The sequence below is a fragment of the Marmota marmota genome, unplaced genomic scaffold (genome assembly GCF_001458135.2).
Source record: "Marmota marmota marmota unplaced genomic scaffold, marMar, whole genome shotgun sequence".
Lineage (NCBI taxonomy): Eukaryota > Metazoa > Chordata > Mammalia > Rodentia > Sciuridae > Marmota > Marmota marmota.
This window is the reverse complement of record NW_026000205.1, coordinates 13866879-13883503: the sequence shown is the minus strand read 5'-3', so window position 1 is coordinate 13883503 and position 16625 is coordinate 13866879. Positions and strand designations below refer to the sequence as shown.

At 36.2% G+C, this 16625-nt stretch overlaps 1 protein-coding gene across 3 annotated transcripts in view; it reads left to right on the top strand.

Moving 5' to 3' along the window:
- The window catches only part of Znf507 (zinc finger protein 507), a 31507-nt gene extending 15127 nt beyond the window's left edge, over window positions 1-16380 (top strand). For all 3 annotated transcript variants that reach the window (XM_015496936.2, XM_015496937.2, XM_048791001.1), the window contains 2 exons: window positions 14494-14628; window positions 14749-16380. In XM_015496936.2, the coding sequence (XP_015352422.1) occupies window positions 14494-14628; window positions 14749-15115 (502 nt within the window). In that variant the 3' untranslated portion in view covers window positions 15116-16380. The remainder of the gene's footprint in view (window positions 1-14493; window positions 14629-14748) is intronic.
- Window positions 16381-16625: the final 245 nt, after the last annotated feature.

Genomic DNA, 16625 nt, shown 5'->3' with positions numbered 1-16625 from the left:
TATATATGGTGGGGTTTTTGTTGTTGTTTTTGGTTGTTTTGATACCGGGGTGTTCTGCCACTGAGCCCCTTTAATTTTTTTTTTTTTTTTTTTTTTTTTTTTGAGTACCAGAGATTGAACCCAGAATCCCAGGGACACTTAACCATTGAGCCACATCCCCAGTTCTTTTTATTTTTTATTTTGAGAAAGGGTCTTACTAAGTTGCTTAGGTCTTACTAAGTTGCTTAGTGGAAGGTATTTGATCTTGACCTCAGCATCTTTGTTTTCATTTGTAGTATTTTCAAAATTACAGTTCCTAAGAAAGATTTTTTTTCCAGGCATAATGAAGGCCATTATTAATGGTAACTCAGTGTCCTAAATTCGTAAGGTATGATAAGTGGAAGTGAACATATTTCATTTATGATTCATACTGGGAGAACATCACAGAAACTAGAGATACTAGTATTTTCTGATATAAAGAGAAAGCTCTGCCTTAATGTTCTGTGTCTTTGTTCTCAAATGCAATGATGTACCATGCCAAATTCACATGATTTGGGCAGAGATAGTCTCTGGGTCTAGAAGTAGACTGTTCATTTATTCACTCAGAAACATTGAACAAATATTTTGTTCCAGGAACTGTGCTAGGCTCTGAGACTGTATTCATAAGAGAAGAGACATCATCTTTGTTATCATGGAGCTTGTAGACAAACACTTCTCTCAAGTACAGGTTAATCCAAAAGTCCAGGGCTAGGAGTAAAGCTCAGTGGAAGAGCACATGCCTAGCACCACACACAAAAAAAGATCTAAAACTTTTTGAGTGCTAGCATGATGCCACAAGTAGAAATTCCACATGTGACCACATACAGTGAATTAAAGCCAAAACACAGGTGCACAAAGAAGAGTACGGGGTAGAGTTACCTTCTGGCTGTATGTATAATGTATATATGAAACAGATGAATTTTTTGATTAGAAATGGATCTCATCTCCAAGATACCTCATTATCATATGCAAATATTCTAAAACTGAAAGAATATAAAATCTGAAAGACTTCTAGTCACAAGCATTTCAAGTAAGGTACACTCAACCTGTATATAATGATAAATTTTTTTTTCAGTTGGTTCCTTATTGGGAACTTATGGATTTTAATGATAAATTTACAAAAGAGACTCATAATAATTGATTTCTGACTCTATGCAGCATTTTGTGTTGACCTAAATTGATGAGTCTTATAAGACTCATTTTGGTAGCTGTTGGGGTCTTAAGGATGTTTTCTTATGTTCTTAAAATAGTCATAGGCTCATGGGATTGGTTGCAGTTATCCTTAGATCTTCCTACCAGTGGACAACATCCTATGAGAACCTTCTTCATGTAGCATCTCATTATCTATAACCTTGTGACTCCTTTTAACCTTCTTTAAACTCTTTAAATATGTATCCTCCTCTGTCGTAATGGGATTTGTAGTCTGCAGAGCATTATAAATTAACGTGTTCTATTCCAGTATGTTTCTAGGACTTTCTTTTCACTTTCATATAGTTTGCCATGAGCTGAGCCTTAATCTAAAGGTCACAGTAGTTTTCCTATCTTATTTCCTACCTACTTCATTCAGTTTTGTTGCCTGGTTCACTTACGATCAGAGTTTGGGTTGGTTTTCTCAGAGTCCATACTCTAAGCGTTTCTGGTGCCTACATTTTGTTCATAAGAAGCAGTGGTGAATTTCTTACACAGCAAAATGCCTTGTTGCACAACTAGTCTTTTTCCAGGGCACAAAAGCTTCTTCATGTATTGATATGTGCCCATTGTGTAATAGATATCTGCAGTGGCGACACCTGTTTCTTCCTCTTGCCTTGCTTTTTATGTTGCCTTTCTAGTCCTTCACTCAATCTATTTGTGTAATCTGGACAATACAAGCTTTATGTGCTAAGAATCCTGGCTATGGGGACAGAGAGTCCTGGGTGAGCAAGCTCACTTAGGGGATCTGTAACCTTGAGCGAACTGTGCCCCCTCTCTTTGCTTGGTTTTGTCATTTATAAAATGAAGATAATTGAGGTGGTGAAGAGTCTATGGAATGCCATAATAAGTGCTACACATAATAAGCAGCCAGGAAACAGTACTTGCCTAATAGTCACTGGCCCAGGTTTGTCTTTATCCCTTCCCAGTGATTCATTGGTAACTAAAAAAGAAAGAAAATGCTGACTTGTCTTATCATTTGGGAAACAAAGAATCCTATTCCTGGGTAGTCAGGCATAGCTTATTTTAAAATAGAAGTGTTATGCCCAGGTGGAAACACTGTCACTGCTGAGGTCCCCGTGCTGTCTGACTGCTTCAGAGACAATCCAGTGTCATGGGAAGTACTGATGCTTAAAAGACCCAGGCCTGAACCACAAACTTCCTGTACCCTCCCAGTGACCTTGGGAATGTTATTTCAGTCTTATGCCCCATATGAAACTGGGGAGAATGCTGCCTGGCACATAAGGCTTTGCAAGGATTGAATGAGATTATATTCATAAAGCCCCAGAATGTTTTCTGTTATGTTGAAGGGACTGGTTCTTCCTGTTCATGAAGTCATGAGATCATCTCAAACCATTCTGTGTAAGGACTGGGAAAGATTAAAATGACATCATCCTATCCCAATCTCTGCAAGACTCAGCTAACTTTGTGTTTATTCTGTGTTAACCACACACCAATTGTAGTAATACCTGATATAACAGTGGCCCCCAAATTTTTCTGAAAGAAAATTTCAGAATTTTCAAACAATAGATTGTTTTTGGTTTAATATTGCAGTACTAGAATCCCCTGCTTTCCATTTACATCCCCTAATACTACTTTTGTGGAGAATAAAATCTTTTCCTGTGGTTACCAAGTTGTTTTCTAACCATATACCATTTAACCCATTTTCCTTTATCAACATAATTATATTGATATTTAGGTTCCAAAACACTCTTCGGGGTAAAACTTGACATAGAGGGTGGACTTTGCACTAAATCATTCAGCATACTGCCTGACACATAATAGTTACTCAGTAAATGCTTGCTGATATGTGCCTCAGGTTATCTCATGTATAAAATTGCTTTGGTTCTATAAACTTACTGTAAAATTTATTATTGAAAATAAATATTTCATGGTATAAAAGAGTTGCCCAAATATATACACGTACACACACAGATACATATATATATATATATATATATATATATATGTCAAATCATTTTGGTTTTGTTACATTTTGGTACCAGGGATTGAACCCAGAGGTACTTTACCACTGAGCCATATCTCTATCCCTATTTGTTTTTTGTTTTGAGACAGAGTCTCACTAAGTTACTTAGGGCCTCCCTACATTACAGAGGCTGGCCTCAAACTTGTGGTCCTACTGCCTCAGCCTCCCAAGTTGCTAGGATTATAGGCAGGTACCACCACTTCCAGCTCAAATTATTTTAATACGGGTCCAATTTTGATACACTGTCCAAAAATACCCAATTTCCCCTAAATGTTTTTTTGTTTATATTAGGAGCCTAACAAAGTCCAAACACCAAGTTTGGTTGCTAAATCTCTTAAGAGTGTCTGTCTGTCTCTCTCTTTCTCTCTCTCTCTCTCTCAGCATAGAAAATAAATTGAGTGTAATAAGACAAACCCTGTTGCAAGATTTCTTTTGAAATCTTTGTGTGTATGTTCAAATCCTATGAGTTGCCCCATACTTGTAAAACACTCAACTTCTTTTTTCTTCGATACCCCTCACAGCAACTGTTCCTAATTTGACCAGCTCTAGAGACTCACCAAGTAAAGTCCCAGGCTTGGGAAATAGGATTATTTTAACCAGCATCCTGGAGTTTGGGGACTTATTAGCAATGGAGAAAGCCTGTAGAAAAATTCAGACCCAAGTTTTTTACCCAAGTTGTAAGAAATCTAGTTATGGTTTAGATATTAGGTAACCCCCAAAAGCTCATGTGTGAGACAATGCATGAGGCTTAGAGATGAAATGATTGGGTTATGAAAGCATTAACCCTATCAGTGAATTAATCCCCTGATAGGGATTAATTGAGTTGTGACTGAATGTAGAGTGTGGCTGGAGAGGGTGTGTCCCTGGGGGAGTGCCGTTGGAGTATATATTTTATATCTGGTGAGTGGAGTCTCTCTATTGCTTCTTGGTGGCCATGTCCTCCGGGCTGACCTGCTTTCTTCTGCCACACTATTCAGCCTTTATGTTCTGTCTCACTTCAGGCCCCAAGGAATGGAGCCCGCTATCTATGGTCTGAGACCGCTGAAACTGTGAGCCCCAAAATAAACTTTTTCTCCTCTAATTTTTCTTGTCAGGTCTTTTGGTCACAGCAATGAAAAAGCTGATTAAAACAAACCTTGACTTTCTACATTGGCTTTCTTTAAGCTGCCAAAATACAGTTTTTCTGCATGGGGAAGAGATCATCTTTATACAGATGGTTGGAATATTATTGATTAACATGGATATTCTGTTGGTTCTGGCATTCCAAAGCTTTGCTCCAGCAGTGGCCTTATTGACAGGCTACCAGGACTACCAAGCTAAGCTGCCAGGGTGTTCTTTCTTCTTCTCATGTCAGATATATGACTTTGCCTTGATAGACTTGAATAATTAAGTACCAAACAGCTCTATCATGAGCATTTGGCAGCTCTACCAAAGGATCAAAACAAAATTGTGACAGGTGATATCATGGTAAATGTACCCATGCTGCTGCTTACTTTTGATGATTTTGTTTTACTTTGGGTTTCCCTACACACACAGTGCACAGGGTGGGCTAGGAAAAAGTAAGTTATCTAAATGGAAATGTGGATGTTGCTGGACTGTTGGACACAGTGGTTAGAAATGGTTTATTAGACATATTTTCTATTTTAAAATATGTTTTCTGTCATTTTTCCTTTCCCTGGGTACTACATGTATCTTGGTCACAACGGAATAGAGTCAGCTTTTCCCTTTCCAACTCAGTAAAACACATGATTGTAAAATTTGCATCTTCATGAAAGAAGGTAGACAGTAAGGAGGATTTCAGAAAACAAGTATGGTAAAGTATATAAGTCAGGATGATGATGTAATAATGGTTTTCTCTAATTTTTTATGCTAATAAAATTTGGGTTGCTCCCTGGGATTGTATAGGAGAAGTGAGGAGGGAATGGAAAATGAGAAATTTTAACTAAAGGAAGCATATTCTTTAAAAAAGGAGGATTGCAGCTGGGCATGGTGGCACATGCTTGTAATCTCAGCAACTTGAGAGGCTAAGACAGGGGGATCAAAAGTCCCAGACCAGCCCCAGCAATTTAGCAGGATCCTCAGCAACTTAATGAGACCCTGTCTCAAAATAAAAAAAATTAAAAGAACTGGGGATGTGGCTCACTGGTTAAGCCCCTCTGGGTTCAAAAAAATAAAATGGTTAAAAGGGAGTATAAATGAATTTAGGCCACCTTATGCAACTTTGTAATATCCTTTCTTATTTAATCAGTTGAAAATCACTTTAGTGTTTGATGTTATCAATTGATTCTCAATTTTCCTTCCATACTTAGATTAGATCCAGACATGAATGTTCACCATTGTTAGTGTTCCTTCAGAATAGCCTTCTTTTTTTTTTTTAATTTTAAAATACTTTTTTAGTTGTAGGTAGACCTTTATTTTACTTACTTATTTTTTATGTAGTCCTGAGGATCGAACCCAGTGTCTCACATGTGCTAGGCAAGCACTCTACCACTGAGCCACAACCCAGCCCCCAGAATAGCCTGAAAGGAAGGTATTCATGAAATTAGGGCTTATTTGTCAAGCACACACTTTATCCCTTTCTTCTCCCTTTAAAAAAGATTTTAAGGACTTATTCATATTAAAGGATATTGATTAGTCACATCAGCAACATTTAACCACGTCACAAAAGAGCATTTCTGGTAGTGAATTTTAACTATTCTCAAAATCTTGAAGAACGCTGTACTTGTTCTTCATAAACTTCTAAAAGAAACTTGAGCATTTACTGCTAAAATGTGTGGTTCACTGCTTACATAAATATCCATTATTAATTAAATATACATATTTCATTATACCTGGTTTCTCCCTGACATAGTAAATGCTAACAAATAAAAGGCTTAAAAAAGTCTGTCCAGCAGTCCAGGAATGCGGAGGCCATCAAGGTTTAGGGCACATAGGGAGTCTCAAAAGTACATTGGTAATGTTCTGTTTCTTAACTGTGAATGTGCACTTCTTTGTTTTCTTTTCAAGAATTTTATGAGAGAAATAGACTTTATTCTAAAGAATAATCAACAATGTTTTTAGTTTGATGTACAAGGTATTTATTATAGCATTATTTAGAATGCAAAAAGGATTTTTTAAATTTTAGCTGTGTAATGAGTAAAATGGTTAATTAATGATGCTTTAGGATGGAACATTATATTCCCATTGAAAATGCATAATTTTAATGAGAAAATACTCAGCATTAGCAAAACAGGATTGAAAATCTATAGTGTAATCCCACTTTACATCAGATCTACATTTAAAAAAACAAGGGAATTATACAAGTAGTATTTTAGAATTTATCTTTGTACTTGCCTGTATATTTCATTTGAGTATAAGGGATATAGGTCATATCATCAGAAAAGGTTTTAAATAAACACAGCATTTGCTGACCAGTTAAGCAGGACAAAAATTGACTCAGCAATTTAAACTAATAAACAGAGAGCTCCCATTTCAGACAGCAGACTAGGTAACCTGAAGCACTCCATACAAAGATAACCACAATGCTAGATGAATATTAAAAACCTTTTCACATTCTATCACGGAAATTGAGAAACTGCACAAGTAAAAATTAAAAGAAAAGCAGGTTCTCTGTAAGCCTGTTAACTTGGTTGAATCTCAAAAATACTGAGCTAAGCAGGTCACCAAAGAATACATAAAATATTCTCTTTACACTCAAAGACGTGAAAACAAATAGGAGTTCAGAGATAACAGAGAGGTAAAACTGAGAGAAGACAAGCAAATCATAAAATTAAAAATTTAGAAAGTCAGTGCCTCAATTGGGGAAGAAGGTTTATGAGATCTTGGGGGAAACAAATAAAGAACTCCTGCAGTGGTGGTAATGTTCCCCTTTAACAGGTGTTGTGTATAGTATTTATTATTTTCTGAACTGCATATACACCTTAAACCACTCTTTTTACAATGTGTTTCATAATAAAACATTTTTTTTCAATTGTGTATTCAAATTAAACCAAACTCTATGGGAGAAGTGAAGAAGTGGAGTTAAGTATGAAGATTTTGTAGGTAATTCACTTTCTTGTTATTTTGAATGAGTGATAAATGCATGCAAATATGAACTTCAGAATGAGCTTGCCTAGTCTCTTAAAATTAGTATTGTAATGTTGAGGTTCTGGATTAATTTAGGAAGAATTAAGAACTTTACCCAATTATGGGCTTTTTCATCTCTCAAGTCATATATTCTGTACCTAAGTAGTGTTTTAAAGCTTTCTTTATGTATACTATCTTATAAATTTCTTGTTTTGTCTGAGTATATGTATATACACACATATATGTATAGTTTATACAATAGTGTGGGACCATAAATATGACCATGCAAGTTGAAACCATGCAAAGTAATTCTAATAATTAATAGGGAAATTATAATTGTTCTATGACCTTTTTTCTTATTGTCAATTATTATAAATATAGTGTGAAATATATTTTAATACATTGTACCTTAGTCCATTCAGGCTGCTGTAACAAAATACCTTAGACCCTGTAATTTATAAATGAAAATTTATTTCTTATGTTCCGGATTCTGGGAAATCCAAGATCAAGGGACCAGCCTATTTGATGTCTGATAAGGGATTGTGCTCTTCTTCAGTGATGGTGCCTTACTGAATCCTCACATGGTGTAATGGGGCCAAAAAAGCTCCCTCAGCCTCTTTTATAAAGGCACTACTCTCATAATAAGGGCTCCACTCTCATAACCTCGTCACTTCCCAAAGGCCTCATCTCTTTAATATCATCACCTTGACAGTTTAGGTTTCAAAATGTGAATTTGGGAGACCATATAGATGTAGTCCATAGCATACTGTAATTTAAAATTTAGATTTATTCAGAAGGTTTTTTTGGTTTTTTTTTTTGTTTGTTTGTTTTTAATCTCTTTATAAAAAAAAACTTGCCAAGGCTGGTGTGGTGGTGCACACATGTAATCCCAGCAACTCGGGAAGTTGAGGCAGGAGGATTGCAAGTTCAAAACCAGCCTCATCAACTTAGCAAGGCTCTAAAGCAACTTAGTAAAACCCTGTCTCAAAATTTTAAAATTAAAAGGACTGGGAATGTGGCCAGTAGTTAAGCACCCCTGGATTCAATTCTCAGTACAAAAGAAACTTACCAAGAATAGTTTGAACAGGGCTTGCATTCTTCCTTGATACAGGGAAGTGAGCATCTTTTCTATTCTGTGGCAGATTGTCAGCTGTCCTTTGTAAGTCTGGATCCACTTTAGACATTTTATCCTTTGCTCTTCAGCTCTTCTCCAAGAGCTTCTTCCATGTGGAATATCTTGACAACATCACTTCCTCTGGCAACCATATTCTTTATTTATGCCATTAAGGTCACCTTCTATTTTATCCTCTTGCTGTACATCCAGGGTTTCTTCCATGGCCACAGTGTCAGCCTTCCTATTGGTCAATTATTTGTTCTATAATTCCATTGACATTTCTTTCTAATTTTGCTTCCAACATTATTCTTTCAGGTTTTTTCCTGCACTTCCATTTTTTTCCCACCAATTCCCTCTTTTTGAGTATCCATTTTTTAAAAGTGGGTATATATGGGTATATCACTGGGAGACAAAGACACAACACAAACTGTATGTTTTGCTGACTGTGAGGGAACTGACTAGAAGCATAGTGACCAATTTGGACAGTCTTTGAAAGGAACAAATTGACTGTTCACTGACGATGCTGCAGTTGTGTTGAAGTCATGAACTGAAAGCTACCAATGAAGTTACTGCTATACAGTTAGTCATTTAGCATATCTGTACCAGTTAGTAACTGAAATTTGAACAATTCTGGTGGGGGACTGGTAACATTTAACTAAACCATAGTAACTGTTTTTTGCTTGTAATAGAGTCTTGGTGGATAGAATTCTGTCAGTTCCACTCAATGATAGGATACAAGGCATCTGTTAAATATGTTATTATGGAAAGTTTAAGTCATACTAGGGAATGGAATATTAATAAAACAGTAGGCTTGCATGATCCCAATTTTATAAAAATTCTATATGTATTTTAAGATATTAGAAAATATGTTAAAAGATAATATTGGTTTTATCTATTGATAAAATTGTGAGTGACTTTTATTTTCTGTGTTTTTTCCTGGATATTTCTAATTTTCTACAATCAATTTTTTTTGGGGGGAGGGCGTTGCGTAACAGGGATTTAACTCAGGGGCACTTGACACCCAGCCCTATTTTTTGTATTTTAGAAACAGAGTCTCACTGAGTTGCTTAGCACCTTGCTTTTGCTCAGGCTGGCTTCAAACTCAATGATTCTCCTGTCTCAGCCTCATAAGCAGCTGGGATTATATGCATGCACCACCACATGATCAATTTTTGAAATCAGAAAAAAATATCACTACAAAATGAAAGTAGTTCACTGGCCCCCAAGTCTAGGTTTCTAATATCATTCACTAGTTAAAAACTAAAGAAATGATAATCCTGTGCATCTTGTAGCACCAGCAAGTAACAAAGTACTAAACCAACAAAATGACAGAGTCAGCAGGACAGAGGGACTAATGGAAAGTGGTCAAAGCTGGAATGATGTTAGCAATGAACTGAATTCTGTCCAACAGTGTAAGTAATTATTCATGTGCCCATATTGATAGAAATAATGATTGAACAAATAAATAAGTGGGTGAGAAGAGACAAATCACTAGTGCAGGAGAATTCCAAATAATTTTTATAGATACTCTGTCCTCAGAGAGGCGGCTAATACTCCCCTCGTAAAGTAGGGGCTTCAAATGGTCACTTCCTTCCAAAGTGTACACTGTGGAAAGAGTCACTTACTGAGAAACCTGACCTCGGCCAGGTGATTGAGGTCAGCATCCACAATGATAAATCACATTGATAGTATGAGTTGATGACAGTGGCACTTCACCACTCTGGTGCTTCTCCCAAGAACCCATAACCCCAGGTTCACTGAAAAAACATTAGACAACCCCAAATGAGAGGCAATTTAAAAAATGACTGGTGTTCCTCACATTTGTCAAGGTCAATTGAAACTAGGCAAGTCTGAGGAGAACTGTTCCAGTCTAGAAGGTCCTAAAGAGACAGGATGACTCAATGTGAAATACTGGATGGGATTCTGGAACAGAAAAAGGATATTTAGGTAAAAGTTCAGGAAATCTGAATAAAGTATGGACATCAGTTAATACTATATCAACACTGTTCCTTATTTATGGCAGGTATAACACACGAATGTAACATGTTAACAATAGGGGGAACTCAGTATTCCTGTAAATCTGTAACTATTCTAAAATTAGAAGTTTATTTCTAAGAAAAGTTACTTAAATACCTCATCATCCTTATTTTTTAAATAAGTTTTGGTAACATTAGAGATGTTCTATAAGATAAATTTTTAATATTTTTTGACCCAGTTTTCTCAAAGTATGAAATTCTGGTTGTATAAGTCTGACTTTTCACTCAAGAGATCCTTTGCTGTACACAGAATTCTGGGGCTCATTATGGATAAAAGTTTTCTGCTGAGGTTTCTGGGCAGTAGTCTGTGTGAGGACACAAGTATTCCTAAAAAACAAGATTTGATGTATATTTCCCTTTTGTATAACATAACAAAAAGGTATTTATATTATAAGTTGCCGTATTCAACATGTATCGAAGCATTGTAGTTAGTGGAGATACTAGCTGGAAATACATAGCATCTCTTGCCCATTGTCACCTGGGTGCCAAGCCCCAGTGGCTCAGGGCAATCACTCTTTTCAAGGGACTGATCCGGAGCCACTTAAGTGGGAGATTGTGAGCACATGGTAGTACACACTACAGTGTGACAGTAAAACAATAGATACAGACACAATATTCAGTGGTTGAGCAGTGGAGGGGATACCATGCCGGCCCTTTTATAAACATATTAGTAAAAACAGATTAGCTGGGCTTTGTTAAAATATGATGCATCTAATTAGGGTTACTTTTTTTGTGTGTAGCCAGTGAGTTGGTGACAGTCTTATGCTAGCTATAGAATCTTTTTTTTTTTTTTTTAGCTACAGAATCTTAAAGGCTTAGAATACAAACTATAAATTTTTAAAGAGAATAGGCTAATGATTTTTTTAAAGTATTTTTGAAAAGGAACATTTTAAAACATTTTACTACATTTTGAAGAAATAAAACATTGTAGATAAAACTAAGACCTTGCTGGGCACGGTGGCACATGCCTGTAATCCCAGTGGTTTGGGAGGCTAAGTTCAGTCTCAGCAACTTAGTGAGGCTCTTAAGCAACTTAGCAAGACCCTGTCTCTAAATAAAATATAAAATGGGCTTTGATGTGCCTCAGGGGTTGAGTGTTCCTGGGTTCAATTTCAGTCCCCACTACCAAAAAATAAAAATCTCGTTTTCTTTCTTCTTCATCTATTCTTTTCTTCACCCCTTCTTTCCTAGGGTAACCCATTTTCCTGATGTTGGTATGTGTCATTTCCAGGCATTTTTAAATAACTGTGTGTGTATGTGTGTGTGTGTATGTGTTTGTGTGTGTGTGTGTGTTCAGCATATAAACATGTATATACATAAATTTACAGGTTATACATACATACTGGGTTTTTTTAAACAATATATTTAAATTGTGCACCACACAAAAATTTTTTTTTTCTCTTCACTGATTATTATTGGCATTGGTTCATGGTGAAAAGTATAAATCTCGTTCTTTTGACTTTAACGACTTTCTAATGTTGCATTATATGAAGAAAAACCAATTGATTTCTGTGGCCCTGTGCAGGAACTGATTATGGGTTATGTCCTTTTTTCCCACTCTGTTCACTGCTACAGTAGTCATTCTTGTATGTGTATCCTTGTAAACAGGTGCAAGAATGTCTCTAGGGTAGATAACTAAGAATTTATGGGGTTACAGGTATGTCGTTCTCTTGATCAATTGTGCATTTCCACATCTATGAAGAATCTTATCAGACTTACTCATCTTTGCCAGTTCCTCACTAATAGGGAAATTGCATTACTTTTTTTTTTTTCTTTAGAGATTGAACCCAGGGGTGCTTACCACTGAGCTACATCCCCAGCCTTTTTATTTTTTAATTTTGTGACAGGGTCTCACTATGTTGGCCGGACTATTCTCAAATTTGCAATCCTTCTAGCTTAGACTCCCAAATTGCTGGGATTATAAGCATGTGCCACCACATCCAGCTGAAAGGTCTGTCAAGAATTAACCTAGGGCTGTGGTTGTGGCTCAGTGGCAGAGCGCTTACCTAGCATGTGTGAGGCACTGGGTTCAATCCTTAGCACCACATAAAAATGAACAGATAAAATAAAGGCATTCTGTCAATCTACGACTACCAAAAAATAAAAAATAAACCTAAAGTGGTATTTTGTAAAGTCAAAGTCTGATGACCCTGGATCCAATCCTCAGAACATGTTAATATAGAAATATTGCTGCATTCCATCATAAAGTTAAATTAGAGGTGGTGGGTTAGAATAAGATTATATTCCTTCCCCATATTTAATGGTTTCATTTTACTCTTATGCCTTTAGATTTGTTGACCGTGTCTCTTATTGGTTTAGGGAAGAGTTCAATTGAGTTATCTGATTTGATTTTCTAATTATATTTTAAGAGAAATGTTTCTGAAAAACTACATTTGTGGTTTCCTAAAAAGATAAACAGTTTTGCCAGGCACAGGCTGAGGCAGGAGGATCTCAAGTTCAAAGCCAGCCTCGGCAAAAATTGAGGTGCTAAGCAAGTCAGTGAGACCCTGTCTCTAAATAAGATACAAAATAGGGCTGGGGATGTGGCTCAGTGGTTGAGTGCCCTTGAGTTTAAGCCCCAATACCCCTGCCCCCCCAAAAAACGATAAGCAGTGTTATAATACAGTCTTGCAATTAAGCCCTCAGGTATTTACCCATATGATGAAAACTTTTATCCACATAAAACCTGCATATGAATGTTCATAGCAGTTTTCATAATTGCAAAAAAATTGGAAGCAACTGAGATGTCTTTCAGGAGGTGGATGAATAAGGAAACTATGGTACATCCAAACAATATCTGTTATTATCAGTAAACAAGGACTACCAATCCACTAAAAGATGTGAAAAACATTAATTGTGTATTGTTGTGATTCCAATTATATGGCATTATGGAAAAGGCAGAACTGTGGAGACAATAAAAAGATCAGTGGTTGCCTATAATTGAGGGGCAGGAAGGATAGCTCAATGTCTATAGAACATGGGGATTTCAAGGACAGTGGAACTAGCATAACACTGTCATGGTGTCAAAACAGAATTATACAGTACAAACTGAGAACCCTAGTATAAATTGTGAATTAGATCTAATATTTTTTTTAAATGTGTTGATATTGGTTCATCAGTTTTAACAAATATACCACACTACTAATGCAAGATATTAAGACAATTATGTTTATGAAATCTAAATTGTTGAAACTTTTTCATGACTACTTCCATTTTCTGTGGATCTGCGAAGTTCATGTTGTAAGTCATTTGGTTTCCTTTTGGCTTTCTTGATTAAGAAATAGAGTGGTATAGCCAGGTACGGTGGCACATGCCCATAATCCTAGCAACTTGGGAAGCTGAGGAGGAAGTTTGAAGACAGCATAGTCAACTTAGCAAGATCCTGTGTCAAGATTAAAAAAAAAAAAAAAAAATTTTTTTTTTTTCCCCTAAAAGGACTGGGGTAAGCCAGGCATTGTGGCACACACCTGTAATCCTAGCAGCTCAGGAGGCTGAGGCAGGAGGATTGAGAGTTCTGAGCCAGCCTTAGCAAAAATGAGGTGCTAAGTAACTCAGTGAGACCCTGTCTCTAAATAAAATACAAAATAGGGCTGGAGATGTGGCTCAGTAATCAAGTGCCCTAGAGTTCAATCCCCCACTACCAAAAAAAAAAGGACTGAGGATATAGCTCAGTGGTAAAGTGTCCCTAGGTTCAATCCCCTGTATCACCCCCACATACACACAAAGTAGTAATATAGTGGTATAAAATGTTAATTTTGTTTTCTTTATGTATGTTGTTAAATAATATGGAGTCAAGATTTTATATGTTACTGTTAGAAATATTTTCAAGATCATATAATAACTGAAATAATCCAAGATGTCTTGATTCCTGTAAGTTCTCTATAAAATGCCTCTTTCATTTATTGACTCTAGAATATCATTCTTATGACCGAATCCCATATCTCTTAGAACTAGTCATCTGAGATTCCATGAAATATGATATATCTAGTAAAACTGCAGAAGGATTATAATCATTATTAGAGATCATTCTAAATTTTAAATAACATCATGGGAGTGTTCTGATTTTTCTCTTATCTGTCTTTCAGATGTTCTCTATGTGGGTATGTGTGCAGCCATCCTCCGTCTTTGAAGTCTCATATGTGGAAGCATGCAAGTGACCAAAATTACAACTATGAACAAGTAAACAAGGCTATTAATGATGCAATTTCACAAAGTGGCAGGTATTTGATTCTACCCCCTCCCTTTATTACTGTATATGAATTAAAGTTAGAATTAAAACTACTAGTCCTACAGTATAGGTAGCCCACTCAAGGTCTGGTGTGTTTTGTTTTGTTTTGAAGAGTTCTGGGGAAATCCTCTGGAAAAACTCTATTAAACAGCAGTGAAGAGAGAGCCGATCCTGTCACTGGAAGTTCAGAAAATTTGGTGTCATCCTCCGAGCTGATTTCCCAAGCACCCAGTGAAGTCATAGATCCCAATGAGAATGAGAAACTGAGCCCTACGAATAATACCTCATATAGTTTAGAAAAGAACTCCAGTCTAGCCCCTCCTGGAATGGAGTATTGCGTTTTGCTCTTCTGTTGTTGCATTTGTGGTTTTGAATCAACCAGCAAAGAAAATCTCTTGGATCATATGAAAGAGCATGAGGGTGAAATTGTAAACATCATCCTAAATAAAGACCACAGCACAGCTGTAAACACAAATTAGCTGGAATAGTTAACCACAGTTTCACCTTTGTGCTGTCAGATAACTAACCTACTAGATGCAGAAAAACTAGTTGGTGTGAGAGGAAATGACAGGTGTGACTTTGGAACCAAACTTGTGATGTAATAAAATGAATTCCAAATGGATAAACAGTAATATTTAAATATTTTGAGTGAGGGGAAGTGGGTTGAGGAGGAACAAAGATGTAATCGGTATTAATCCTCTGTCACCCCTTCTTAGTGTTGAGTGTATTTATTATTAAAAGCTTATTATAGTTTAGACATACATGCAAGCAAACGTTAAGAAAGGGCTTTTCAGGAACTCTTCTAAAACTTGTTATAAAAGTGTCACAGTCTTAGCAGAGCTTAACTTTCTTGTGTTTACTTTTGACATGCGAGCTCTGGAATCGCTGGGTCTCTTGTGAGAATGGCACATAGCTTCTAGAGGGGTTTTTTTCAGAGTCTACAAGGAAGCAGATAGAGGGCTTTGAAATGATCCACTTAAATCTTCCCCTGGATTTATCATATACTCAATAAGAATTTATCATATACTCAATGTGGAATACGTTCCTTTATTCCCAAAAACAAAAGAAAGACCTCTAAACCAAATCAGGATTATAAATAGACATTTAAGAAGTAAATTGTTGTCTTAAATTTACAGTGAGTTTTTGGTAGGAATAGGAAGAAATGGGTTCATTCCAACCAGACTCAAATCAATCTCAAGTTCACAGAACTGGTGACTAGTTGAGCACAGCAGGGCACTTCTCACAGGTTCCTTTCAGAGTGTCTGGAAGAACACAGCATACGTTTGATAGTTAAATAGGCTTTCTGATCCTCAGTGCTAAGTGAGGATTCCTTGTTATTTGAATGAGTCTCTAAAAGCAGCAACAGAGTATGGAAAAATTACATCAGGCCTTAGCAATAGTTTGAACACTAAGATAAAAATGAAGTTGAGGGAGAAAATTCAGAGGACTCTTAAACTTAGTACTACTGTTGAGATTTTCCTTTCTGAAGTTTATTAATTTAGTTATATTTTTAGCAGAAGAGAAATAACCAAATGTGACCAAAATATAGTAAAAATTCAAGTTGTTTGTAAAAATTTTAATTAGCAAACAGAATTTGGCAATTCTATAGGGTTTCTAAGAAATTCTGTTTAGAGTGTGATGTGGAAAACTAAGTAAATGTGCTGTCGCAGTAAAACTTGCCGTCAAATACACATAAGTTTCTCATTAATTACATATTTTGTATTATAATTGTTTCAGTGGGTGAGAAAAAACAGGGTGTTTTGTTTTTGTAGTTCTGATCACTTATTTATACATTATTTTTTTGTTAAATTCTGCCTCCAGTCAAAAGGCAGGTGCACCATTCAGTGCGCCATCTTCACGGTGCTATATCAGATGAACATTCTGAATATCCATTTCTAACATTTAGAGTTGAGGTTGTGACTCTGATAAACTTAGAACACCAAAAGCAAGAGTTTCATGAATGGAATACTATATAGGCAAAGTTTTCAG